This window comes from Anolis sagrei, chromosome 2, assembly GCF_037176765.1.
Source record: "Anolis sagrei isolate rAnoSag1 chromosome 2, rAnoSag1.mat, whole genome shotgun sequence".
Lineage (NCBI taxonomy): Eukaryota > Metazoa > Chordata > Lepidosauria > Squamata > Dactyloidae > Anolis > Anolis sagrei.
This window is the reverse complement of record NC_090022.1, coordinates 247,052,282-247,079,011: the sequence shown is the minus strand read 5'-3', so window position 1 is coordinate 247,079,011 and position 26,730 is coordinate 247,052,282. Positions and strand designations below refer to the sequence as shown.

The 26,730-nt window shown below is 38.0% G+C and overlaps 1 protein-coding gene across 2 annotated transcripts in view; it reads right to left on the bottom strand.

The window, feature by feature from the left end:
• The window catches only part of FBXL17 (F-box and leucine rich repeat protein 17), a 192,200-nt gene that overhangs the window by 63,890 nt on the left and 101,580 nt on the right, over window positions 1–26,730 (bottom strand). Inside the window, exons 7-8 of one of the 2 annotated variants that reach the window (XR_010909329.1) lie at window positions 20,197–20,380; window positions 5,058–5,134 (exon numbers count right to left, since the gene is read on the bottom strand). Coding sequence is in view for 1 of the 2 variants with exons in the window: in XM_060761877.2 (XP_060617860.2) it covers window positions 5,058–5,134 (77 nt within the window). In the remaining variant the exon portion in view is untranslated. Of the gene's footprint in view, window positions 1–5,057; window positions 5,135–20,196; window positions 20,381–26,730 lie in introns of those variants that run through there. The other variant, XM_060761877.2, reaches the window with a different exon arrangement.

Below are 26,730 nucleotides of genomic sequence, written 5' to 3'. Positions count from 1 at the left end.
GGGGGAAGTTTCTGCAAAGGTCTGATTATATGTGTGACAGTGACAGAACTGCCATATATCCCAAGGGCCCAAGTAAGATTAATGTAGCTTTAAGAAGATTAAATGTTAGGCTAGCATTTAACCTCTGTTTCTTGTTTTTCAATATCTGGTTCTCTTTGGTTTCCTGTCCAGGATACAAAACAAACTCTTAGAGAAGAGTTGTATACTAAAATGTGTTTTAGAGGAATTTAAATGGAGATAATGGGTGCTTTGAACTGAATCAGATTTAATCATAATAAATCAGACTTCTGCAACATGAATGACAACTACAGAAATAGTGGAATACAAATCATAGGTGGAGAGCAGTGCTGACTGGATGCGATGATAAGTTTGTTTTAAACAGCTCTGTCTAACCTGTTATTTTTCAGTAAATCCATTTGGTGGATAAGAAGGTGATGACAACTGTTGTACTAAATCAATTCATAATCTATCAAACATTAACAGTTAAGCTTATTGGCTCTCTCCATCAGAAAATACCTCATTATATGCCTCAAGACAAAAGATTTGCAACTTTATAGTGTTGAGGAACATGCTACTGTTGTAATTTACTTCACTGCATGGGGCTTTGCGATGCACAGTGGCATTCCAAACTGACTTTCAAAGGAAATTGCCTGGAATTTTCATGACTTCAGGAGTATTTTTAAAGTTATTTAAAGATAATAGATTTCTTATAGTTATGACTTCCATGGAGCACTGTCAGAAAACATTCTTTTTGCATTCGTTAGTACTCAATATTGTCAACAAAGTTTGAATATAACTTTTTCCATAAGAAATGATTTATATAGTTTACAACATGACTGAGGGGACCAGTCTTCACCTGTCAGTCCTTCACATGGTTTTATTCCTTTACAGCAGCAGTCATGGTATGTGCAAAAACCAAGGACTTTTGCTAACTGTGAAGGACTGGTTCCAGGCCCACGTGAGAATACCAAAAACTATGCATGCTCAGCTCTTTTTAAAATTATAAATTGTTATTTGATAGAGCCCAACAATTAACAAACTTTTGCCATCAAAACTTATTGCAGTATACATTATTCCAAAAGTGAATATTCCTTAAGTGATAGTTTATACATTCCTTAGATATGTATTACCCACCCACCCCCCAGGATTCTTTAATAGAGGAGGCTAATAACCTTTTAACATCCATGATTCCAAGAATGAAGCTGACAAAATCTACTTTTGTAGAGACATACTCAGTACAGTGATCATACTGGTCCATCTTCCTGCCACTAGAAGCCAAAGGTGGGGGAGCCTGAAGAATGTGGGATATTTGGTGGCTGTACGCCATTTTTAATAGGGTTATCATGTAAAAGCCTTTCCTCATGCGAATGCAAGGTGATGCTTATAAAGCATGCCACTGTTAAAAATTACTTAAAGGAGCAGCTAAGGCAGTGGAAAGTCCACCAATCTCCTGTTTCTACCTTACAAAGAAACCCGACTTCCCCACCACACTACCTACTGTAAATTCAAATGAACAGTACTGCCCAACTGGAATTGTGATGGTTACTTCAATGAAATTTGGCACATGTTCACACAAGAACATAAAAATATTAACTGGAAAATGAATTATGAAGCAATTTAGAATTATTCCTTAAAGCTAAACAGTGTATAAGAATATATTTCAATAGCAGACATTTTAAAAGGACAGAACATGTACATATTTTGACTTGTAAACTCAAAAGTTAATGTGTAAAATGGATGTATTGTGAAAGAAGGGTAATTTTTTTTCACAGCAGTATTTGATCTAGGGGCCCTTTCACATAACCATATAACCCAGAATATCAAGGCAGAAAACCCCACAATATCTGCTTTGAACTGGGTTATCTGAGTCCATACTGCCATGTATTCCAGTTCAAAGCAGATAATGTGGGATTTTTTTCAGCTGTGTGTAAGGGGGCTATCAGGCTGTGCTTATTCCCCATGGAACAGTAGTTCTCAACGTGTGGGTCCCAGTCAGTTTACCACCTGTTAGGATTTCTGGGAGTTTTAGGCCAAAACATCTGGAGACCCACAGATTGAGAACCACTACCAGAGAAGAAAAATAGGAATTCCCACAAAAATTGTATTGACTAGAACAATTGTGCATCAACCTCTATATAATACTCTAAATCACTATACTTAAAAGAATGATTTCTGCAAGTAATGCATACTTATGGATGATGTGAGGGCCCCAATAAATTTAAGCAATTATGAATATATTTACAAATAGTGGCAGTTTCCCTTGATTAATTACCACTGAGAACAAAAATGTACAGCAGAACATGTACACATTTTGCCTTGCAAATATAGTTTCTATTTGCGTCCCTGTGCATGAAAACAAGTACTGAAGAGAATCCTCATTGAGGAAACGTGATGACGATGATGACGATGATGATTAATAATAATAATACATATCCATATTTTACCAATGTGCTGAAGCTACTTTACTTATAATTGTTTGTATATGTGCATATAACATGCAAAAAGACAGACTTCAGGAAGGTAAGAACATATCATTACAGAATACAGACAATTCTATTTACTACTGCAAGTTATACATGTTTTAGGCCTAAATGTGAATTTTATATTTTCACAAGTTTTCATCATTACTATAATCTTATAAGTAACAAAAATTATAAATCTCTGGAAATAAATACAAACTGGAATTAGAGCAGAAAATTGAAAAGACATTTCCACAATTCTCTGTGATTACTGCCTTCTTACAAATGTAATTTATTTGACACGGGGCCTCTTTACAGCAAAGGGCTACTGTTTTCATCCCTTAGAAACATACAAAACTATCCCAGACTATCAGCACTAGTAATATATAGAGTGAATGGGAGGGAAGGAGTTTTTCTCTTTTCATTACTGCTTTTAATCATAAAACTATAATGATAATAACACCCTTGTTCTACAGGTATATGCAGTTGTGTAAATAATTTGATCCATAAATCAGCAACGATCAAGGGCATTTTCCAGAAGCCAAACCAGTTTAAATGCTAATGTAAATACTATACTATGACATAAGGCATAACAATCAGGGTCGTTAAAAAGTTAACATACTAAACAAATTGATAAACTTAACAGATTGAAACTGAAAAGACTGAGAAATGTAACAGAAGACCAATGTGCCAGATTACAAACTACTTCTGTCAATCCCATCAGTTTCAAAAATAGGAAAGAACTATTCTTAAAGTACTGAGAAATTACACAAATTACATCCCTGGGTTTCGTATAAGCCATTCCTTTGAAAATGGGGGAGCATAACCTCTTTAGGTGCAGAATTAGTTAAGAAGTTCTTCTGCAAAAATTGAACTATTCCACATACCATTAATGGATTTTTAAGGTATTTATACTACCTGCCTACACAATTACTCTGGAAATATTTCCACACAGAAAAATGTCAGACAGAGGTCTTAGGAAGACTTTGAAGACCTACAACCCTCAACCCTGTAGCCCCCTCATTTATGTTTTTCTTTTCCTCCTAATTGACCGATAACACCCTTTGAGGGGCACTGAAGGCAGGGTTTTTTTTTTACACAGTTGCCTCTCCTGGGCCACTGTAAATTTAAGACAAGCCTCATTTTTAGAGCAGTAGAGGGGCAAAATATGTGAGGGGATATTTCTAATATCTCCTAGTGGGTATCTGGGACCATATCCTCACCCCCCACACTCTCCAATGACCCCTGTTTGTCCTAGATGTTTAACAGCAGCAACAACAACTTTATTCTTATACCCCACCACCATCGCCCAAAGGAACTCAAGGAGGTTTACATGGGACCAAATGTCCATAAGACAATAAACAAACAATCTATCAAACAAAAACACAATTAAAATAAGAACATAATCAAATGAAGCAATTGTCCAGTTAAAAACGAAGTTAAATAGACATAAAGTATAAACCATTAGCATTAAAACTCCATCCAATCAATACTCAAATCCAGGAACCAGGGCTACTAAAATGGGCATGATTCCACAATCAAAAGGGCTGGGTATGGGGAAATGCAAACAGCAGACTATAGGGCCATGGAATTGAGTGTATAAAGAGAGCAACGTCCAATCTGGTTAACTAGGGAGTGGGCATTTATATGGTGTTAAACATTCTTGAATGCTTGCTGAAACATCCAAGTTTTCAGCTCCCTGCAAAAAGTGGACAGTGTGGGAGTTTGCCTAATCTCCCTGGAGAGGGTGTTCCAAAGAGAATGCAGTCCACGGCCATACTTTGCCCATCTCTGACATACAACTCACATTTCACAAGGGAATTCAAACTGGGAACTGTGAGATAGTTTCTAAAGATGGAGAATATTTGGATCATACATAGTTTACCTATCCAATATGGCTGGATTACCTCATTATGTATTGAAAACATGCCATGTGGCAAGAATGACAAATGTTATCCAGAGGACTATTTTTTTCTGCCAATCTCAATGCTCTGACGGAAGAGATTTGACACCTGGACATGTTAAGATAATAGACTCCTTCCGTATCAGTTTAGAAGCTATTTATTATATATTTTAAATATTTATATCCTACATTTGTATGTATGGTATATGTATGACACAGAGAAGTTCTCTAGCAGGTCCCCATCCCCAGGCAAGTATGGAAGAGAGCTTTCCAAATTGTGTGTTGAGGCAAATTAGTGTGTTGACTGCAGTGTATAAGTGTGTTGCGCGCAAACATTAGCGAGAAATCTCTGAATAAGTGTGAAACAAACAATATCAATTAGAATGCTTTTTTATGCAATAGTGTCAATTAGTATGGTGCACTAAAATATCCCCTTTTGTGAATGCACGCCATGTACTAGGAATCAGATACTGCACAGTTTGCGCGATCAGGGCAAAACAGCTGATTCTGCATGACTTCGCAAATAACTGTGTTCCAAATGATGCATATCTAAAAATTGTGTCACCAACATGAAATGTTTGGAAAGCTCTGATATAGAAGAAGTGCATCTTCAAAACATGTGACTGAAAAACCATGATAAGAGGTATCTAAAAAAACTGACCCTAAAACATTTCTCTTGAAGGAATATTACTTACCATAGTCTGTAATTTTACATGACACCAAATAAAGTTCTTTCAAGTTCTGTCCTTCTTTAGCAATGACTTCCACGCATCTGGAATACAGACAAATCTGCATTAAAAGTTGTTTACTTATATTTTGTACTAATGAAGGACAAGGGCTACTCAATCTTCAGAATGTCAATGACTGATCAATGACATTAAAATTTCAATTTATTCTTCATATAGCCAAAGTAATTTCAAAATACATTAGATCCTTTCCTTGCAATTAGAATGAGTTCACTATTTCGGACAGGAGCCATTCATGGAAAATAGATATTTTAATGACATAAAGGACTTCCATTAATGCATCCTGTCTGAGATATTACACAAATGGTTCAAAGAGACAATAATATGTTGAATACCAACATAATGTGTAGCTCAATTAAATCATACAACCATAAAAGAAATGTAAGTTAAACATTTTGAAGCTATTAAATTGCAGTTTTCAATTTTAATAGGATTTTGATTCATGTCGGTATGTCCACAGTTATCATTACAGACATCAGTAAATATCATTGCATGAAATAGTATCTATCATTTGAAAAAATATATGAAGCAACAAAACATGCATGAATTAAAATGGAAATGTAGAATGGCATTTCTAATAGCTGTGTTAATTTCAAACTCAGAATTGCATTTTTGCCCTTTTTATACTTTCCCCAAAACATATAAGTCCTCATCAAAACAATAATAAAAACATATATTAAGATTTTACTGTACAAATTATTTGTTTCATAGTAACCTTTTAAAAGCAATTTCAGCATTTACCTTTTCTACAATAAACATAATGTCTTTCTTTCCAAGATGCTCAGCTTTATCAACTTCACAGTGCTCTACTAGCTGTCATTCATTTATCATAAAAATCAGGCAATTGTGGCTGTATATAACTGGCATATGTAGAGAAATAGACTGGCTAATTCTAATTATACTTGTATACCAGATCCTCTTTTGTACATGTTGCAATTAGAATAAACATGTAATATTAAATGTAAGCCGGCCACATAGCCTTGGCGGTGTCTACTGATAACGCCGGCTTGCCAGCTTATTTATTTATTTATTTCGCGTGCTTCTACCCCGCCCTTCTCAACCCCCGAGGGGGGACTCAGGGCGGCTTACAAAAAGGCACAATTCGATGCCTACACAATAATACAAATAAACGTGTAAAACAGCAATTAAAACAATTAAGACAGTTAAAACAATCAATATATATCACAGTCAATAAGCCAATCTCAAGCTCAGCATTCGCCAACTCAGAGTCCATATTTCGTTCTACATTATCTATTCTTATCGGTCGTCATAGTCCTTTATTCATCTGCTATATTGCCCAAACGCCTGGTCCCAAATCCATATTTTTAATTTCCTTCTAAAGGAAAGGAGGGATGTCGCTGATCTAATTTCCCCGGGGAGAGAATTCCACAGGTGAGGGGCCACCACCAAGAAGGCCCTGCTCCTCGTCCCCGCCAATCTCACTTGTGATAGAGGCGGGGCAGAGAGCAGGGCCTCCCCAGAAGATCTTAAACTCCGAGGCTGGACGTAGAGGGAGATCCGTTTGGACAGATACGCTGGGCCGGAACTGTATAGGGTTTGGTTGGTCAAAACCAGCACTTTGAATTGTGCTTGGAATTGGATCGGCAGCCAGTGGAGCTGACATAGCAGAGGGGTGGTATGCTCCCTGTATGATGCTCCGGTGACTAATCTGGCTGCCTCCCGCTGGACTAATTGAAGTTTCCGAACAGTCTTCAAAGACAACCCCACGTAGAGTGCGTTGCAGTAATCTAATCGGGATGTAACAAGAGCGTGGACCACTGTGGCCAGGTCTGACTTCCCAAGGTATGGGCGCAGCTGGCTTAGAAATGGAGACGAGCACTACCACCCAGTCAGACACAACTAGACTTAATGTCAAGGGGAAGGAAACCTTTACCTTATTCAAAGTAATCCCAAACATCAACACAATTTGAAGTTATTCATAATACTGCTACGCCACTTTTTGGTAGGAGCCCCCATTGGCACAGTGGGTTAAACCCTCGTGCCGGTAGGACTGAAGACTGATAGGTCGGAGATTCAAATCCAGGGAGAGTGCAGATGAGCTCCCTCTGTCAACTCCAGCTCCCTATGCAGGACATGAGAGAAGTCTCCCATAAGGATGATAAAACATTTTTTAAAACCATCCGGGTGCCCCCTGGGCAACGTCCTTGCAGATGGTGAATTCTCTCAAACCAGAAGCAACATGCAGATTTTCAAGTCACTCCTGACATGAAAAAACCCTTTTAGCTACTAATTGTCATTTATATCATTCTGTGAATTTTTTATATTATATGTACTAAGAAATTCAGTACACAGCTAATCACCTCAAAGGTACAGTACTGAATGCTATTGTGTAATGTCACAAGCAATAGAATAGTAATAAAGTGAAGTGTGGAGAGATTATCACATGTTCACATTTTTCTTCTACCAACGTGTGCTTGTAAACATTTAAAATAATTCTTTCATTCTCAGTACATTTCTACCCTTTAATAATAATTACTCCAAAAGAGAATAAAGTTTGTGCTTACAGTGTAGTAAACATAAGATTTTATACATTAAAATAAGTAATCTAAACATGAGAAGAGAGTGATAATGCCTTATAATTTGTGCATTTTTCCTAGGAACCGCCTTTCTAATATACTATGGTGAATCAGGATAAAGGTTAATTAATTAAAATGTGTAAAGTACAAGTTATCACATGAATTCGAAAAGACCCCGAATTATGGAAAATAATTGTCTGTTCTATATGCATACATAGTTTTTACTTGTTTTGGTGTTCATTGCAAAAGCTTGGAACATGGCAGTAGTGACAACTGAAATGAACTAATGAGGAAATATGACTACGGAGCTTGCAAGAAAAGTGGTCCTTGGAGACCTTATTACTGTTTGTGATGCTCTTTGGCTAATAGGAATTGCCACACACTGGTTTAGGACATTTCACTTTAAAGAACACAGTTTCAATCGCCTTAGAGATATGAAAAGAAATGACACCATTAGAGACAGAGCTTGACAAGCGGCAGAATGAACACCAGCCAGATCACTGTTGTATTTGAATAATATAAATATTTTTGTAAGAGAAAACAATATCTGCCATCAGTTAAAATGTAAACCAGATAGTATAAAATTAACTGGTGAAAAGATTTAGCTATAAAGTACATGAGCCGAGAAGTATATTTTCTGATTATTCATAAGGACAGGCCTAGGGAACTTTGTTTATCCAGATTTTTTAGACTATAATTCTCACACATACTATGAACAATGCTGGCAAGGGTTTCTGGGAGCTGAACCCCAAAATTTCTGGAGGGCCAAAGGCTTCCCAGTTTTGACATAGGATGACTGCAACTTGACAGCGCAAAAGCTTAGCAATCAAAGATATTGCCAATGTGAGAGCAATTTGAAAGAAGATGTAGGATTGAAAATGTAAAGAAAGGCACAAATCCACTCATGAAAACATTATTCATATTCAGCATTCTTCAAATCCTACCAAAGATAATGGGAAAGAAGAAAACATGTGTAGAATCCTGCTATTTAAATGGATTAATCAAAGATGTTGTTGTCCCTCTGAATCACCTCTGGTTCTGTCTCTGCAAGTCACAAAATTCTATTGCTTCAAAAATGAGCTGTCAAGCTATTAATATGAAATGTGGCATCCCTACTCTGTTTGATGAGTTGTGCCAGATTGAGATTCGCCTAGTGAAGATTGCAAGGGTTACAGCAAATAAAAAGTACTGAAAATTGATACATCTACCCCATACATTTCTGCCAAATTGCTGCAAACTACTCATTTACTTTGCCAAGGAAGAAAATCTACCATTGATATGATGAACATCTGAGCAGCAAGTTTGAAAGTTACTGGAGTTATGTATCATTAAATTCTAAAGGAGCAACTGCTGGCAAAGAAAGGTAGCATACGTTTAGCCTCCATTTGATACTACAAGACCAACCTTCTAGACCAGAGGTTCTCAAACCTTTTCAGTTGCGGAGCCCTTTATATAAGAAAAGTTTCTCATGGAGCCCCAAGAAATGTTTATCAGTAAACTAATTGAAAAAGGAACAAATGCCTATGCACACGGCACATATCTCATTTGTAGTGCAAAAAATAGAAAGAGATACAAAAGAAAGAACAATACAATATTTAAAATGAAGAACAATTTTAACCAACATAATCTTAACAGTATTTCAATTGAAGACCCAAGGGTCATCATCCAACCCCTTCCTGCCATGCAGTAAAAGCACAATCAAAGCACCCCCAACAGATGGTCATCCAGCCTTAGTAGTAGTAGTAGTAGTAGTAGTAGTAAGAATAATGAGAATAACCTCAGAGTGCATCCAGTCAACCCACTTATGCCATGCAGGAAAAGGACAAAGTGCCCCTGGCAGATGGTAATCCCACCTCAGTAGTAGTAGGAATAGGAGCAACCCCAGGGGCCATCCAGTCCAACCCCCTTCTGCCATGCAGGAAAAGCACAAAGTACCCCCAACGAATGGCCATATAGCCTTTGGAATAATAATAAAAACAGCAGCAACAGAAACCTGAGGGGGCATCCAGTTCAACTCCCTTCTGTCATGCAGGAAAAGCACAATCAAAGCATCCCCTAAGTGGTGGGAGCTAAAGAGGGGTTTGAAAGCAAGGGGTGGGGGAGAGACTGGACAGTAAAGGGAGCTGGGGAAGAAAGGGTCTGTGCCCTGGGAGGACGCTGCTGTTGCTGTTGTTTCAACAGTTCCAAACTTTAATTCCCCTGCATTTCTCAGGAGGAGGAAGAGGAGGAAAGAGGAGGAGGAGGCGGGAAGCAACAAGTTGCCACCAAGTCTCTCACTATCACTCGAGGAGCCCCAAGAGTAAAGTTTAAGAACCCCTGTTCTAGAGATGTGATCCTTGAGTAAATAAGATAGAAGGACCTATAATTGCTCTGCCCAGAAGTACAATAAAAGAAAGGACTTACCAGTAACAAGACACTATGTAAAGTGTTAGAAAATCCTTGGGGAGCCAGCAATGAATAATTTTCTCATGAAACACAGAAATTCTTCCTATCTATTGTTGAGGTAAATTTCTGAGAATTTACCTCAGAATTTACCTCTGACTGCAAATGAAAGGTTTTTTTTTACAATATTCTTAAAATTAGGTGAGATTATCAATATACAATATTATATTATGTGGATGCCATGTCTCTGTGTGTGCTTTCAAATCGCCTGCCCAATGAATCTTCTAAGTTTTCTTTGCAAGGTATATTCAGAGGTCTTCTGAAATATAGCCAATAGCATCTGGTATTCATTGGTGGTTGCTCATCCAAGATGAGATTGCTTAGATGTTTTATTTATCTTTTGTTGATTCTAATTGTATTTAAAATGTAAATATCAATATTTTTAAACATCTCTGGAAGCTGCCTTGGATTCCACTCTGGGAAAAAGGTGTGTTAGTGTATTTAGGCCAATAACGTGGACACTGCTTTGATTTAAATAATTTCCAACCATTTACATGCAACAAACAGAGAGGTCCTTACAACTGAAAAAAACATGTACAGTAGAGTCTCACTTATCCAACCTTCACTCATCCAACGTTCTGTATTATCCAACGCAGTCTGCCTTCTGCCTGAATCCACAGCTGTTTCTCCAGGCAGTCAATGTTTTCAATACATTTCAATGTTTTAATGCTAAATTCGTAAATACAGTAATTACTACATAGCGCTACCATGTATTGAACTGTTTTTTCTGTTGATTTGTTGTAAAACATGTTTTGGTGCTTAATTTGTAAAATCATAACGTAATTTGATGTTTAATAGGCTTTTCCTTAATCTCTCCTTATGATCCTATATTTTCGTTTATCCAATGTTCTGCCAGCCCGTTTATGTTGGATAAATGAGACTCCACTGTATGTGACCAAACATAGCACTGTGCTAACACCATGTTTTTAATTTATTTAAATGATGTAAATGGATAAGGAGCTAAACTGGAATACATTGATTATTATAGTTTTAATGGTTTTTATTTATTTATTTATTTAAAGGTTTTGTATATTGACCTTCTCACCTCTCTTGAGGGACTCAGACCGGTTTCCAACCATAATATCATATACAGTCAATAAAACATCATAATTCATATTACAGTAAAATGTTAAAACAGCAATTTTATATGGATTTTATTAAGCGATTTAAATGTTTTTAACTGATGCATATATGTATGTTATGGCATCTAATTGTTGCCAATTTGTACGCTACCTTGAATCGCCTTCGAGCTGAAAAGAGCGGGATAAGAATGCTGTAAATAAATAAATAACTTTCAATATGTATTTTTTCTGACACTTTAAGGCAGGCCAGCACAACTTGTGCTCCCCCAAGTGTTTAGTACTCCCAGAAGCCCTAGCCAGCTTGTCCAATGGTCAGGAATTCTGGGAGTTCAAAACACTTGGAGGGCCACAGCTTGTGCAGGCTTGCTTTAATGATTTTTGAAACAACAATAATATCTTATATGGTAAGTTGTGCAACAAAGGCTTTTTCCAAGCAACAACAGTTAAAAACCACCTTAAAATAAAGCATTAACGTTTTGTCCACACATCTCCCACATTGATGTCACACACACGCACACCAGGCCTAAAATAAAATGAAACCAGAAATGCTGCTATGCTCCTGCGGCTGTATCAAGATCTGCGGCTGCAGATCTCTGAGACGTGGAAGTGTGACCAATTGCTCTGGTCCATCCACAACTGCCCACACTGAGATAGCACCAGTTTTTATTCTGTCACTAGGAACATCCTCCAAGTGCAATTCTATTCACGATGATCTCATAAGGAACGGGCAGAGGCAGTTCTTACTCATTCCTTTCTACTGCTTAAGCTTCAGTATGGCCCTGCAGAGGCTCAAACCATCCTCCAAAAGAAAAGTTGATATCTATGTATGTAGGCATAAATATCCACATGCTATTATATATATAGTAATTAACTAAAATTCATAACTGTTGTGTAATAGATGAGCAATAGATTACTAATTATAATTAACTTTAACAAAAAGAATAAAGAGAAATCAATTTTCGTTAAATATCCCTATTTTATATCCCCTACATTTTAATATTCTATATTTTATGAAACACACAAAACAATATTCAATTGTGTTTTGGGGGATGGGCTAACAAAATAAATCTGAGTGTTTCAGTAGTTAATGAGCCTTACAGTACTTCTACTAGACTAGAACATGCTTGTCAAACACAAGGCCCATGGGCTGAATCTACTCCACCATGTCATTTTATGTGGTTCGTGAGGCTTTCAAATGCCAGGGTAACATTTATACAGTGTTACAATTACAATTGGTCCATTGAAGGCAACTGCAAGGCTGATGTGGCCCTCAGTGAAAAGGAGTTTAACACCCCTGCACTAACATAGCCTAGTTTCATTACTAGTGATCTTCATATCCTGTATTTTCTCTTTGCAGCTTACCTATTTTCTCTTTTGGTTATAGTTATAATTTCAATTGTAACCGTTCTTTAAACTTTTGCTTTGCTTTTTCTCTTTTTGTTATGGCTCCTATCTCTTCCACTCCCTCTAATCTGATACCTACCTGCTGTCCCCCTTCTCCCCAGCTTCCCTTATTTTTCTCTTGTGGAACTGTCCATCAACTGCTCCTAAAGCTGCAACTGTTCATGATTTATTTCTAGCCAGATCTTCTCACCATCTTACTCGCACTGGTTTCCTGCCTATGATACTGCTACTTCAGCTGCCCTCTCCTTCAAAGAACTCTCCTTTTCTCATAATAGTCACCATGATTGTAGGGTGGTGTGAAGCTTCTATTATCTAGCTCCTGACAGTTTCAACTTTTTTTCCTTCCCACAGACTCATTATTTCTCTTCTTTTGAGGCCCATGCTGTGAGACTCTTTTTGGTTCTACACCTGCGGATTGTAGTAATTTACCATCCACCTGGCCCATTTTCAACTTTTGTTCCTGATTTTTATTTTTGCTCAAATTTCTTTTTCTCAGATAATATTCACTTTTATCATGGGTTATTTTAATATTTATATGAATGAATCCAAAGACCCTGCTGTCTTACTATTTTTATTCTTCATGACTTGGTCATTTCTCATTTGATAACTAAAATGCCCTTTTGGCTGGTCTTCCATTACCTCACTTAGTCCTCTAGTTTCCTTTCAACATTCTGCTACAAAGATTAACTTTTTGCCTGTAGTTTTGATCATATTGCCTGGCTTTTGATATCTCTCCATAGGTTATCCATTCCCTTCAGGATGCAGAACAAGTATACTGAGCTAACATCCAAAGTCCTACACAATCTAGCTGCTCCTTATCTTTCTGTCCATTTCTTCTTAGTTGTGAGTAGAATGTTGGGGCATTCTATCACATGTGGTGGTCTTCTGGAAATGCCCAGAAATAGTGGACTCAAATATGTTTGATGCTGGAAGATATTGTTAAGGTTAAGCCTAAGATGAGATCAGAGTTTTATTTCTTGGCAATGTTGGACTTTCCTCTAGAAAGAAAATTTCCAAGAATAATACAATATGTGACAATTGCTGCAAGAAGCAATTAGAGGTGGAAAGAACCAGTTCTTCTATCTCAAGAAGAATGGCTGATGAAACCCTGTGAAACAGCAGAAATGGACAAATTAAGGAGAAATCTTTGACTAACTTTAAGAAAGAATTTAACAATGGCATATTACCTTTTCTCAATGAAGGGGGTATTAATCTGCTGTGCGACTCCTGAATTAGTAGTCTGGTTTTGAGTAGAGGTATGATTACATTACTGTTAATAGGGAGTAGACTAATAAGGAATAACAACCATCAGACAAAGTATTTTTTTCAAAATTGAAAAAAAATTAAATAATGTTTTCTGCATCAATTCCAATGTATTTTGTAGGCTATTTCATCATTATACTCTGTGCTGTCTTGCGGCGCACACTATTTCTTTTTGTTTACAAAGACGGTGTATACTACTTATAAAGCCCTCATACCAACTTCCCATATTTGTTGCTATTCACAGCACTTGTTCCTGGACCAAATATAGAGAATCAGAGAGTTGAGTCCATATGGGTCATCTAGTCCAACACCCTGTTATGCAGGAAAAGAATAATCAAAGCACCACTGACAGATGGTCATCCAGTCTTCAAAGAAGGAGACTCCACCACACTCCGACACAGTGAGTTCCACTGTTGAACAGTTCTTACAGTGAGGAAAATCTTAATGTTCAAGTAGGATCTCCTTTCCTTTAATTTTAACCTACTGCTCTGAGTCCTAGTCTCCAGGACAGCAGAAAAGAAGCCTGCTCCCTCTTCCTTATAACATCATTTCAAATATTTAAACATAAGTAGCATTCCTCCTCTCAAACTTCTCTTCTGCTGGCTACACTAACAGCTGCTCATAGAACATGATTTCCAGGCTTTTTGTCATTTTAGTTGCCCTCCTCTGGACACATTCCAGCTTGTCAATATCCCTCTTGAATTGTAGTGCCTAGAACTGGACACAATATTCCAGGTGAGGTCTGACCAAAGCATTACTTCCCTTGATTCATATTTGATAATCCCTTTGATGCAGCCCAAATCCCATTAGCTTTTTAGCTGCTGCATCACATGCAAGTCTTTCATTTTATCAATCTCCTATTCTATAATCCTTTTCAAATTTTACCTTCTCATCTTTCCCTTCTATGCTATACAATGACCATGTAGCACAGTGGTTCTCAGCCTGTTTTGGCCTTCATCTCCCAGAAAACCTAACAGCTGGTAAACTGGCTGGGATTTCTGGGAGTTGTAGACCAAAACACCTGAGGATCCACAGGTTGAGAAACACTGCTGTAGTACATTTTCCCCTACTTTCAAGGTAATTTTTCATTCTATTCACATTTTCTGTTTCTTTAATGTTCAACAAGTTATCTCTTTATCTTGAAACTTTTTCTTTCTTTGACATATTTGATATAGAATCTATCCTGTTCTCCAGCAGTTTGTTTCACTTGGCCTTTGGCAGCCAAGGATTATGTGGCAAACATTGTTGATCAATATAAGCCTGAATACGTATGTGGCTTGTTGTCATAAACAGTTTCCCCACTAGTCCATCTAACTGGATAGTTCATCTAGTGCTAGGGTTGTTACTCCAACACAATGGGCTCATCTACACTGACCACTGAGGTTGGTTTGGAACTGGTTTGCCTATGCAGAAGATTAGATTGCAATTTCTGGAACAGGTTGAAGGCTAGGATGGTAGTTAAATTAATCATGGGAGGTGGCTTCGAACCAGTTTCAGAATCTGCAGTATAAAAATGCTCCCCCCTCAATTTTCAGGTGAGATGCGAACATGCACTGTGGAGGCAGATGAGGTGGGGGAAAAAAAGAAAGTGACAGCAGTGAGGTATCAATTACCTATCCCAAGGGGCAATTGGCCAACTTCCTTAATGTGTGCTGCAGAAAGTTTTGGCAGCATACATTGTATAGCCAGCATAGTTTCAAGCTAGCTTCAAACTGCATAATACTGCCAGTTTAGATGCCCTAATATCAAGTAATTAGGATAGCTAAAACGTTTGAGATTGAATTATGATTCTGCTCTGAAGTTTTGACATTAGACTTTGTGCAATATTTTTTGTATACTTGGAACTAGTAAACTCTTTTTTTCTCTCATTTTCTCTTATGTTATCTTCAATATTCCAAATTACTGATTCTTCGATCATGGTTGTGGCTCAAAACAAACTTTTCAGCAATTAATTCTAGTCTTTCTAATTCAGCAACTTTACCCCAATATACTGATAAGGTAGCACAGTGGTGTTCAACCTTTTGGCTTCCCTGGGACACACTGAGCAAAAAACTGTCTTGGGCCACATATAAAAGACATGAACAATCTCATCAGACACATGCACAATGGAGGACTTCTTGCAGCAACACCAGAAGCACTCCAAGTGGCCAGCTACTCGTCAAAGGACATTTAATCAACTATCAAACCCACAAATTTTGTATTTTGTCTGTTTGTTTACTTTGTTCTGTTAGAAATGTAATATAATTGACTGGTTGCCCTGACACGACAAATAAATAAATAAATCTCATCAGACAGGGCTTACTTTAGCGGCATACGACAGTTCAGCCATAGTTGACCCACGGAGCCCATTGGCTCTCATTTCATGATGCAAAGTAACTTCTAGTGGGGCTTTGTGGGTCAATTTCTGCGGAACCGGAATATGCCACTGTGGCAGCAACACAGCAGGCTTCCCATGTTGCACCAGAAGGAATGAGGGGAAGCCACATGGTCGACTCCCCCCCCCCCCCATGAGATCGGCTTAAAGGTAAGCTAGGCGATGTGGGGCAATGAGTTCCCACACACACCCCTCCAACAGCAGTCACTAGATTCATCACAATGTGTGGTGAATCTAGCAGCCCATGTGAAGAGGTCATAATATTAACAATTGCTTATAAGCACCAAGAAAAAAGCCCGTGCATAATTTTTGTGGTATCAACAACTATGAATAGGCAAAAAAAAAGTTCTTGCATAATAATTCTATGTGTTATCCTGTTATCCTATTCTATGTGTTATCCTTTTAAAAGCATCAAGTAGGTATTCTGGCTGAACTGTTTGTAATTATAATACAAATTACAGATAATGCTCTGATATTTGGAGATGTAACATACTACGATTATTCCATTCTGTTTCACTGTTGTAAAAAAGATCACACCCGAGAACCACAAAATTGAATTACAAAAACAATCTTAGAATGTTTGAAATAAGTTTATAATTTTATATTGGGACACATTTGTAACTGTCCTGAGTCACATGTAATCCATAGGCAGCAGGTTGGACAAGTGTGGTGTAGCACATTTATGAATTCAAAATTCCATTGAGATATCTTTCCTAAACCTTCTTACAGTATTCAATAAAAATTCAATATTTGATGCTGATTTTATATATACAGTTGCACTTCCACATTTGCAGGTCTTTTGGAGATGTTATTATTTGTGGATTTGCTTGATTTGTTTTCTCTAAGAATCCTGCCAAAAGTTGACCATAGAGTTCTCTAGAAATTTCTTGGTCCTCCAAGGCAATTCTATGGATAACTGCCCTGCTGGTCCTAGAAATTTATAGAGAGGGTTTTTTTCAGGTAAAAGAAAGCAACACCCCTAGTCTAGCCCCCCCCCCCCCACTCTTTTGTAGGGATCCTGCTGTACCTTTAAATATTTCATACTGGCTTGGGTACCTGGCAATGCTCGGGTTATTTGAAAACGGCATTGTTTGTTTTGAGGTTTTAGATAATATCATTTAGTTAATTAGCAACACTATTTATTAGAAAAAGCCAAGCTTTGATTTTATTGTTTATGAATGCTCACATTAAAATACATAATGATGTGGGTGAACTACAACTGCCAGAATCGTGGATCAATCCTCCCCAAACCAGGCCTGTATGTACAATTGGCCATGTTGGACCTGTGTGCCAAGTTTGGCCCAGATCCGGTGTTGGCTGGGTTCAGTGCTCTCTGGTGGGAATTTACCAAAATCAAGGTAAATTCCCACCAACCCCAGCAGTATGTTCAGTTGATCATGGGGCTTCTCTGTACCAAATGTAGTCCCAGTCTAACTAGGACATCTAGAAAAGGCAGCCATGTTTTGGTGTGGACAGCCATGTTTTTCTCCATTTTCCTGTAAGTGAGGTTGTCTATTTTGTCCCAGTCCTGGGAATTCATCTTCTGGCTGATGTTGATATGGAGGTGCAGCAGTTCCTTGTCCATTTGGAGCCATGGAGAAGAAGAACTCAACAGGTTCCTGGGCAATCTTAACAGCATCCACCCAAAAATCCAATTCACAATGGAAAAAGAAAATGAAGACTGCCTTTTCTAGATGTCCTAGTCATCCGCAAACCAGATCAACAATTGGGTCACACCGTCTACAGAAAACCCACACACACAGATAGATATCTACATAAAAACTCCAACCATCACCCAAGTCAAAAAAAGAAGCACCATTAAAGCCTTGGCAGACCGTGCAAAAAGAATCTGCGAACCCCACCTCCTCCAAGATGAACTGAACCACCTCAACTGGGTTCCCCAGGCCAAGGGATACTCCACCTCAGACATCAGAAGAGCTGCAAGACCAAGAACAAGCCACGAGAGTAAAGATGAAGATCCACCCAGAAGAAAAGTGTTCCTGCCATACATCAAGGGAACCACTGACCGCATAGGGAAGCTGATGAGCAAACACAACATACAAACAATCTACAAACCCACCAAGAAAATCCAACAAATGCTACGTTCAGCAAAGGATAAGAGGGATCCTCTCACCTCTGCAGGAGTCTACCGTATACCATGCAGCTGTGGACAAGTCTACATAGGGACCACCAAACGCAGCGCCCAAACACGAATCAAGGAATATGAAAGGCACTGCAGACTACTTCAACCAGAGAAGTCAGCCATAGCAGAGCACCTGATGAACCAGCCTGGACACAGCATATTATTTGAGAACACAGAAATGCTGGACCACACCAACAACCACCATGTCAGACTACACAGAGAAGCCATTGAAATCCACAAGCATGTGGACAATTTCAACAGAAAGGAAGAGACCATGAAAATGAACAAAATCTGACTACCAGTATTAAAAAAAACTCTAAAATTACAACAGCAAAACAGCAGAGAGGAAACAACCTCTCAGCAAAATATTTTCCCAGGCTCAGCCAGGCCTTCAAATTCTAATGAAGGTGGTCAGTTGAAACATTAACACCTAGCTACAGCAGAGAAGAGCTCTTTGCCCCACCCCAGCCATTCCACAGATCTATAAACCCATTGTCCTAATTCCAACAGACCTCACTACCTCTGAGGATGCTTGCCATAGATGCAGGCGAAACGTCAGGAGAAATGCCTCTAGAACATGGCCCTATAGTCCGAAAAAACCCACAAGAACCTAACTCATTTAAAGCATGGTGAATTCTTCCCAAACTTCTTGTTCAGTTGCTGATAATTCCTGTTTGCTGTGTGTTATAGGAAATGGTAGGAAAGGGTTAAGAGAGAGGAAGTGGACAGGATCATGCAAATTCCACACCAATGTAAGGAAGCCCGAGATGTCCATTCTGGAGGAAAAACAGAACATCTAGGATGAAACTGTCCCCAAATGAAAGCATTCCTTGGGTGGTAGGCAGTATAGTGTTTGGGGAGGTGATTGGCAGGGTTTGGGAGACATGTTCATGGCACCCTCTGTAATCTAAAATGTCCTTTTAGGGAGGATTTTGGTGGCTCATCAGGTTTGTGGGTGAAAGCGGTTTGTGGAGGTGGGAGGCTGTCTGTGTAAGTGGACACCTCTGCCACATACACATTTTCACTTTTATGATGTGTATAGATTTGTGATCTATTTTCATTACTAGTACTAAAAGTGGTATGAAATAACAAATAATAAAAGAAACGAGGAATTGCGCTAAAAAAAAGGTATGCCTGATATTAAAACTGCCAAGTTCTTCTCCATTTGCTCTCATTTTGATTCCGACAATTTTAAGACATTTTGATCCATGTGTGTGGCAATAATCTAATGTTTTTTTAAAAAACAGTCAATCCAAGCAATGTGAAAATTAGTTATACATCTTTTACAGTTTTAAAGTATAATTTTTATCAATAAACAATTGATCTCTCATCCCTTGTTCTTGGGATAATTATCTTTCTTTTCTTTTGTACAAAGAGAATTTTGATTTAAATGGTAATGGATTATGTTAGCTATTATTTCCATTGATAATTTAAACTTTGTTAGTAAACAAGCAATTTGATGGTAATTTGCTGAAATAGCTACCCTCTCCCCTTTCGTAATACTGCTCTTCCTGCTGTCTTTCAAGCTTTGATAATAACTGATTGCATCAAGAGATTAAATTGCTGTGCTAGACTTGGAACAAGGTTTCTTAGATATTTCAACCAGAATCCATGAACTCTATCATTTTCTTTGATTTATCAATCCATATCCAAATTGTCTTATAACTATTACTGCTACACTATGCAGTAATTGGTCTCTGTCCTCAAATTGCTAGAATTAAGTTAATGTCTTCAAAAATTAGTTCTTTCTTTCATGAAAGTTTTAGGCTTGGCAGCTTTTTTAATTGCTGAGTTACTTATTTCATAATTTTTCTCTGTTGGTCAGGAAAGACAGTTTGCATACCTTCAATTGTAGTTCTTCAAGTAGTTATCTTTGCCCTCACACAACTGACATGCATAGATCCATCTATGGAATGTTCCAGAGCTGAGCAACTTTCTTGCAGTAACCATGCCTTTCTGGGCACAAATTTCTATAGTGCTGTGACCTGGACTTCACTTCTGATGTCTGCTGGAAAGGATTGGTAGACCTGTAAGAAAAGAGGGGAGGAGGGCGGGATTGTGAGAGGACACAGGTGACCACTTGAAGAACTACAGTTACAGGTAATTATAGTTACAGGTAACTATAATAACTGCTCTTCTTCTTCATGGTCTCTGTGACTCACACAATTGGGGGATTAGCTAGTTTACCAGTGGAGGAGGCACACATTAGCCAATGATGGATGAAAGCAGTGTCCTACCAAAAACAGGAGGACAGTTCTCTCGTGGAAAAACTGTTACACAATGACAAAGGCAAGTTTTTTTTTTTGGGGGGGGGGGGAGGCAGAAGGACTCAAAGATGTTGCCTTGTAGTTTGTTGTGGTTTTTTTGATGGCCATGCGGCCAGTATCAAGGATTACAGGATGGGCACTATTATGTCTGCTGAGTGGGATGGCTGCTGGGACTAGTGGAAAAGATTGTCTGAGATTTGCATCTCAAAACAAAGCAAATGACATCAACTGCTGCAGACTCTGTGTGAGCAGTGAGATCTCGGGCCTGTCCTGAGATGTTGTGTGCAGAATAGAGGGAGCTATTCAGGATTTTGCCAAAGATGGGGACAACATGAATATCCTTTCTAAGACTGGCAATATTGACTTTTGTTTACAGATGGACACACAGAAATGATGTGTGGGGACCGATTTTTCATTGCCATGTAGGCTGCTTTGAGACATTGGTCCTGCAGGTAAGCACAGTGCCAATAAATCCTATTCTTCAGGACTTGGCTCATAAAACAGAGCAAGAATTCAACTGATGCTCTTCTACAAGACAGAAGAGCCACTCCTGCTGTCAAAATTTGGATCTTTCTCCCACACTGGTGGGGGGGGGGGTCCACATTTAAACAAGGCATTGAGGGCAGGGCAAGGCGTCTGAAAATAAAAAACCACTGACAAAGACTGGATGGGGGGGGGGGAGGGAAGAGAAGGATAGAAGAGTTGTAGGATAGAGAAGTCAAAGTAGCTCACAGCTTTTCAAAACCGTAGCAAATCACACAACATAAAAAGTAGCTCTCACTGCTACAGATATTGGTGCCCAGGAAGGTGGGTCTCCTGCCAGAAAGCTGCTCAGTTCTGAAACATTATATGGACAGATTTGTACACGCCAAATTTATGTGAGGCACAGCAATCACAAAGAAGAATCAGTCTTACAACTCTTTCTGAGTTTCCACCAATACTTCTTCATTATTGAGATTTCTAGTAGAGATTACGTTTTTAAATTGTATCCACATACTCATTTTATTAAGTTAGGAATTTCCACTGATTCATCTTCAATCTTGACATTTTGTCTCCATTTTTATACATTTTATTTTATTTATTACATTTGTAAGATGCTTTTCTCCCAGAGCGGAATCCAAGATGACTTATGTCATATTGACCTTTCTTTGCAATTCTTCAAGTTCTAGATTGAGATTATTTTGAATCAGAAGCCTTCCTTTGTTGTATGGTCACTGCTCTATAATGTAAGAGTTTGGGACTATTTCTTTCTTTTCCTTTGACTGACATTCCAGTAGCAGCTTCAGAGTACTTTGCCTGGTTGCCTAGCAAAAAAATACTGTAACTTAATTTTCACTGTCTAGGATCTCTAGCATCCAAAGGCATATTTGCTGAACTACACAAAGACCAATCTGGTATGGGATTTTATGGGATTTGTTTCTGATTTTTCCATAATTTTAATGGATTTTGCAGCAAAAGTCTGTCTGCCCAAGAAGATCTGCCTTTGAGATCCAACCAACACCAATGCTTCCTTCAGCACAGAATCTTATGGCAGGATATAAATACTTTAGTGTTAAAAAAAACCTTTTCCCAGTGGGAGGGAAAAAGTAGACCAATGATCTCATTGATAATATGTGTTCTGAGATATATCTCAAGCAGACTGGCTAAATATATCCATGAAACAGTTATTGATAGGACCATGATAATTTTTAAAAATGTGTGCCACGTGGAACATGCCACATTATCTTATGATTTGTTACTGATTCATGACTCCTGAAAAGAATCTGAATCACTGATGGTTCAAATATCTCTGTAGACCTCAGTTGGTCCTCAACACTCCAACTTCAATTTAAATTTTATGGACTTTAAGGTTTGATATCTAAATTTATTTATTTTTCTTATTTATTAATCAATTTTATATACCACCACTCCCCAAAGGCTCAGAGCGGTTTACAATACACACATGTGACACATTACATATAAAATCAAGAAGAACTTCGATCAGCAAAATTCAAATGCCACCCTAAATAAATAAGTTTTACAAGCTCTATGAAAAGCAAGTAAATCACGGAGAGCATGTCTTCCAAAGCATTCCACAGATAAGGAGTCACCACCGTGAAAGCTCTACATCTGGTAGACATCAGGTGAATGGTCCTAAAATTGGGAACTTCAAGGAGATTCTGATCATCTGAACGAAGTGATCTCAGGGATTGGTAGGGAGTGAGGCGGTCCCTCAGGTACTCCGGCCCCAGACCATATAAGACCTTAAAGGTAAGAATCAGCACTTTGAAGGTAATCCGGTTGCTGCAAGATTGGAGTGATGTGGCACCTCGTTGGAACCCCTGCGAGAAGCTGGGCAGCAGCATTTTGCATTAGTTTAAGTTTCCAGATTACCGATAAAGGCAAGCCTATGTAAAGGGCATTACAATAGTCCAACCTTGAGATAACCGTAGCCTGGATCACCGTGGCCAGGTTGTCTCTAGACAGATAGGGAACCAGCCGCCTAGCCTGACACAGATGGAAAAATGCGACTGCTCGCAGCAGAGGCCTGGGCCTCCATCGTCAGCAGAGGGTCTAAAAGGATTCCCAGACTCTTTACCAAGGATGACGGTCGTAATGTCATGCCATCCAGGGTAGGCAAGCAGATTATTCAGTGACTAGTGAGAACTGCCACTTTTGCTTCATGATGGCAAGGCAGGGTTTTTTTTACTTAATAACAATATTAATACATCAGAATCACTGAATCAGTTACTAAATGATAACTCAACACTTATATAAACACCACAGATTTAAGGGAGCTACTCCGATTGGGACTAGTACAGGCAGTCCCCAAGTGTAACTCCAGCCAATTTTGCTAAAGCTTTAGATAGCAACGGCAGAGTTAACACTCTTATGATGTTTGTTTACCTGTCTTTACCCCTGTTCAGAAGATTTCACCTCACTTTCTGTCTCTGTGACCATTGGATTTTGAAATTTTGGCTTGTTGTGACAAAAAGGATTGGTGACAATGCTTCAGTGGAAACACCATTTCCCCATGATAACTCTTTCAGGAGTGACTTTACCTTCTTGGGGGGCGGGGGGCGCTAGATTTCTCTCATCTGTTATCTCACCCCCCCCCCATTCTTAACTATGAGTCATTTGTAAATCGGATGTTTGTAACTCGGGAACTGCCTGTAATTTGATTTAAGGTCCAATTGTTTCAGTAGTACTTAAAAATACTATGGTTCTATATGCTGTGCCAAACACCGAACCTTTTATTAGGGATACACAAAAGCCTTTTCCCACAAAAATCTATGGAACTAAAAGGGCAATGTGATCATGTAGTTTCTTAAAGCTGTGTGTGTTTGTTTTCAACTACTGAGATTATACAGATGATTGCATTTGGGTCTTGTGAATTATCAAATGTCTCCTTCTTTATTACAACAAGTCTAATTTACAATACTACTAGTAAACAGAAACTATTTTGAAAAGTAGAGAGAGATTAATTGACTTGGCTCAAGGAATGCAATGTGGTACATATATATTGTTCACTTCAGCGTTAATGCCCCCTAGAGCATAAAGCCAATTAACAAAGCAAAATAGGGATGCAGACATTTAGGAATAGATTTCTGCATCATACAGCATTTTCTCACACTGTATATTAGCACCACACATCCAGTTTCTTTTGAATATCCTTGGAACAATGTGAATGTGAATGCCTTCTCATTTTACGGCACATCATTTACAAAGTTGGGGTCAGCCAAGATGATGAATCACATTCAGAAATAATTAGAAAGTGAATGCTGACTTTCCAATATTACTATTGTGTTTAATACTGTCAAGTTCAGAAGGAGATGCAGACCTGCTGACAGAGGACAGCTAGTGAAATAGCTCTCTGGATACCATTCTTTTAAATGAGCATCTCTAGAACAAGCATGATAGATATAATGTGGAAAGGCGTTGAAGCCATGATATATTAGGTAGTGCAAGTACTAAGTCATCTTGGACATATGACCTGAAGACACACTATCTTGTCAGAAAAACCTGAAGACAAATCTTTCTATCTATATGTCCTTCAACAGGTCAGAGCCTCCATTAACATGTATGCAGAATCTCCGAAACTTTTCATTAAGTTAATTTGATTGTTATCAAAGTCAATGAGAGGTAGCTTTTTATGGGGCAAATACTTTACTACAATCCCCCTAATGTTAATGAAATACAGTATTAGATTGCGTATTTTCTTTAACTAAACAGTCAAAAGCTGATCCAAATAAACTGGCTGTAATTTATTATTTTTATCAATGCATTCATACAATTTTTTCAAAGTAACTCATTTACAATTAACCCTCAATCCAAGTTTTAAAAATACCTGTCATGCCAGAACCATAGTTCAACATGCACTTCTCTTACACTTTGTACAGGATGATATTTTACAGGATAGGTTTGAAAACTGTGAATTACAATTGCTCTCAGGTATTTAACCACAAAATCTTTAAAGGAGTATGAAGTCTTTGTACTTCACAACTCAAATTGTCAGTGTCCAGACAGCGGGAGGTTCTTGAAGACAGTAATATGGAGCTCTTTAAAGAGAAATGAATTGCTGAGAGTGAAAGAAGCTGGTAAATGCACTAGCTTTCATGTTGATTTTCACTATATATATAAAAAAACCTTGAAAATCCATTGTTTCTGTCAGTTATTGCCAAGTAGAAAAAAATTATCTTTCATATTGTTTATAAAGTTGCTTTTTCCCTATGTTATCAGTAAAAACATTGACCTTCCTCTGAGAAGGTTAAACTGTTTTATTTGAAACACCAGAGCGTCTTTTCTCAGAAGAAATGCTTACATGTTCATGCCGCAAGCAAAGAAGAAGAATACACTATAGTTCCAGCCCTTCATTAGTCAGTGGATCTTGGCAACAGCAATGCTGTTGAATACAATCCCTGCATGAAAAACTGTTTTCAAACGTAACCTTGCCAGGAGCTATGTTCTATCTTGGCAAAAGGAAGCAAACTTTACTTCTCTACCTATCAGCTCAGTCTGCATGAAAAACAGGTGTTGTGGTAAGAAATGGGGTTTGAAGACGCAACAAAATAAAATTATGTTTTTTAAAATGAAAAAACAAGATAACACTGCAGGGCCCAAGTGTTTCTGCAAAATGCAAATTATGAAAATGGTTAAGGGATTAAATGCTCTTTTGCAAAAAGTGACCATGGAGATTATAATCATTAATTAAAATCATGTAAATAATGGTTTGAAATAACTCTCTCTTTTTATCTCACAGATTTGAAAAAGCCTAGTTGTAAAAAGGTTTAGTCCCAAAAGGGCTGCTCTAATTAAAACTAAAAATCTATTATAGTAAGTGTGAGAAAGCTTGCAATCCCATTCACTTAGCAAAGACCAAGTTTAAACACTGAAGTCATGTGTGATGCCCACTTTGTCCATTAAACTATGGACAAAAAAGTGATTCATATTTTCCATAGGCTGATTTTGTCTACCAAATATGTACCAGTAATCCAGAAGATAAAAGCTATTCTTCCTGAATAACAAGAATAGAAAATAACTGATTTGAAAAAAAAGAAAAACAACTGTCCTTAATTTCATTAAAGTCCACGTATTTTAACATTTTCAGTACTCATATCCATCTAGCCAGTTGTCTGTTATAAACTAAAAGTAGTCTCTGGGTTACGGACAGGATAGGGTCTGTAGGTTTGTTCTCAAATTGAATTTGTATGTACACTGGAACTCCAATTAAACTTTTATTTAACTTTTGAATAGCATTGGGAAGGGTAAACTGACCTGTAAAATGTGTTTTGCTGTCTGTACCCCTATTCAGAAGATTTGCTTCTGTACCCCTATTCAGAAGATTTCACCCCACTTTCTGTTGCTGTGACAATTGGATTTTGAAAAGTTTGGGTTGTCGTGTAAACAAGGATTGGTGATAAAGTTTCAGTGGAGATACCTTTTCCCCATGATAACTCATACAGAAATGAATTTCCCTTCCTAGGGATAGATTTTCTCTCACTTCCTGTTGTCTCACCCCAATTTGTAATTAGGGCTCAGATGTAAGTCAGATGTTTGTAACTCAGAGACTGTCTGTATTCAGAATTCCATATTTTCAATTCTGAAGAAAGCTCATTTTTCCATTTAGCTCA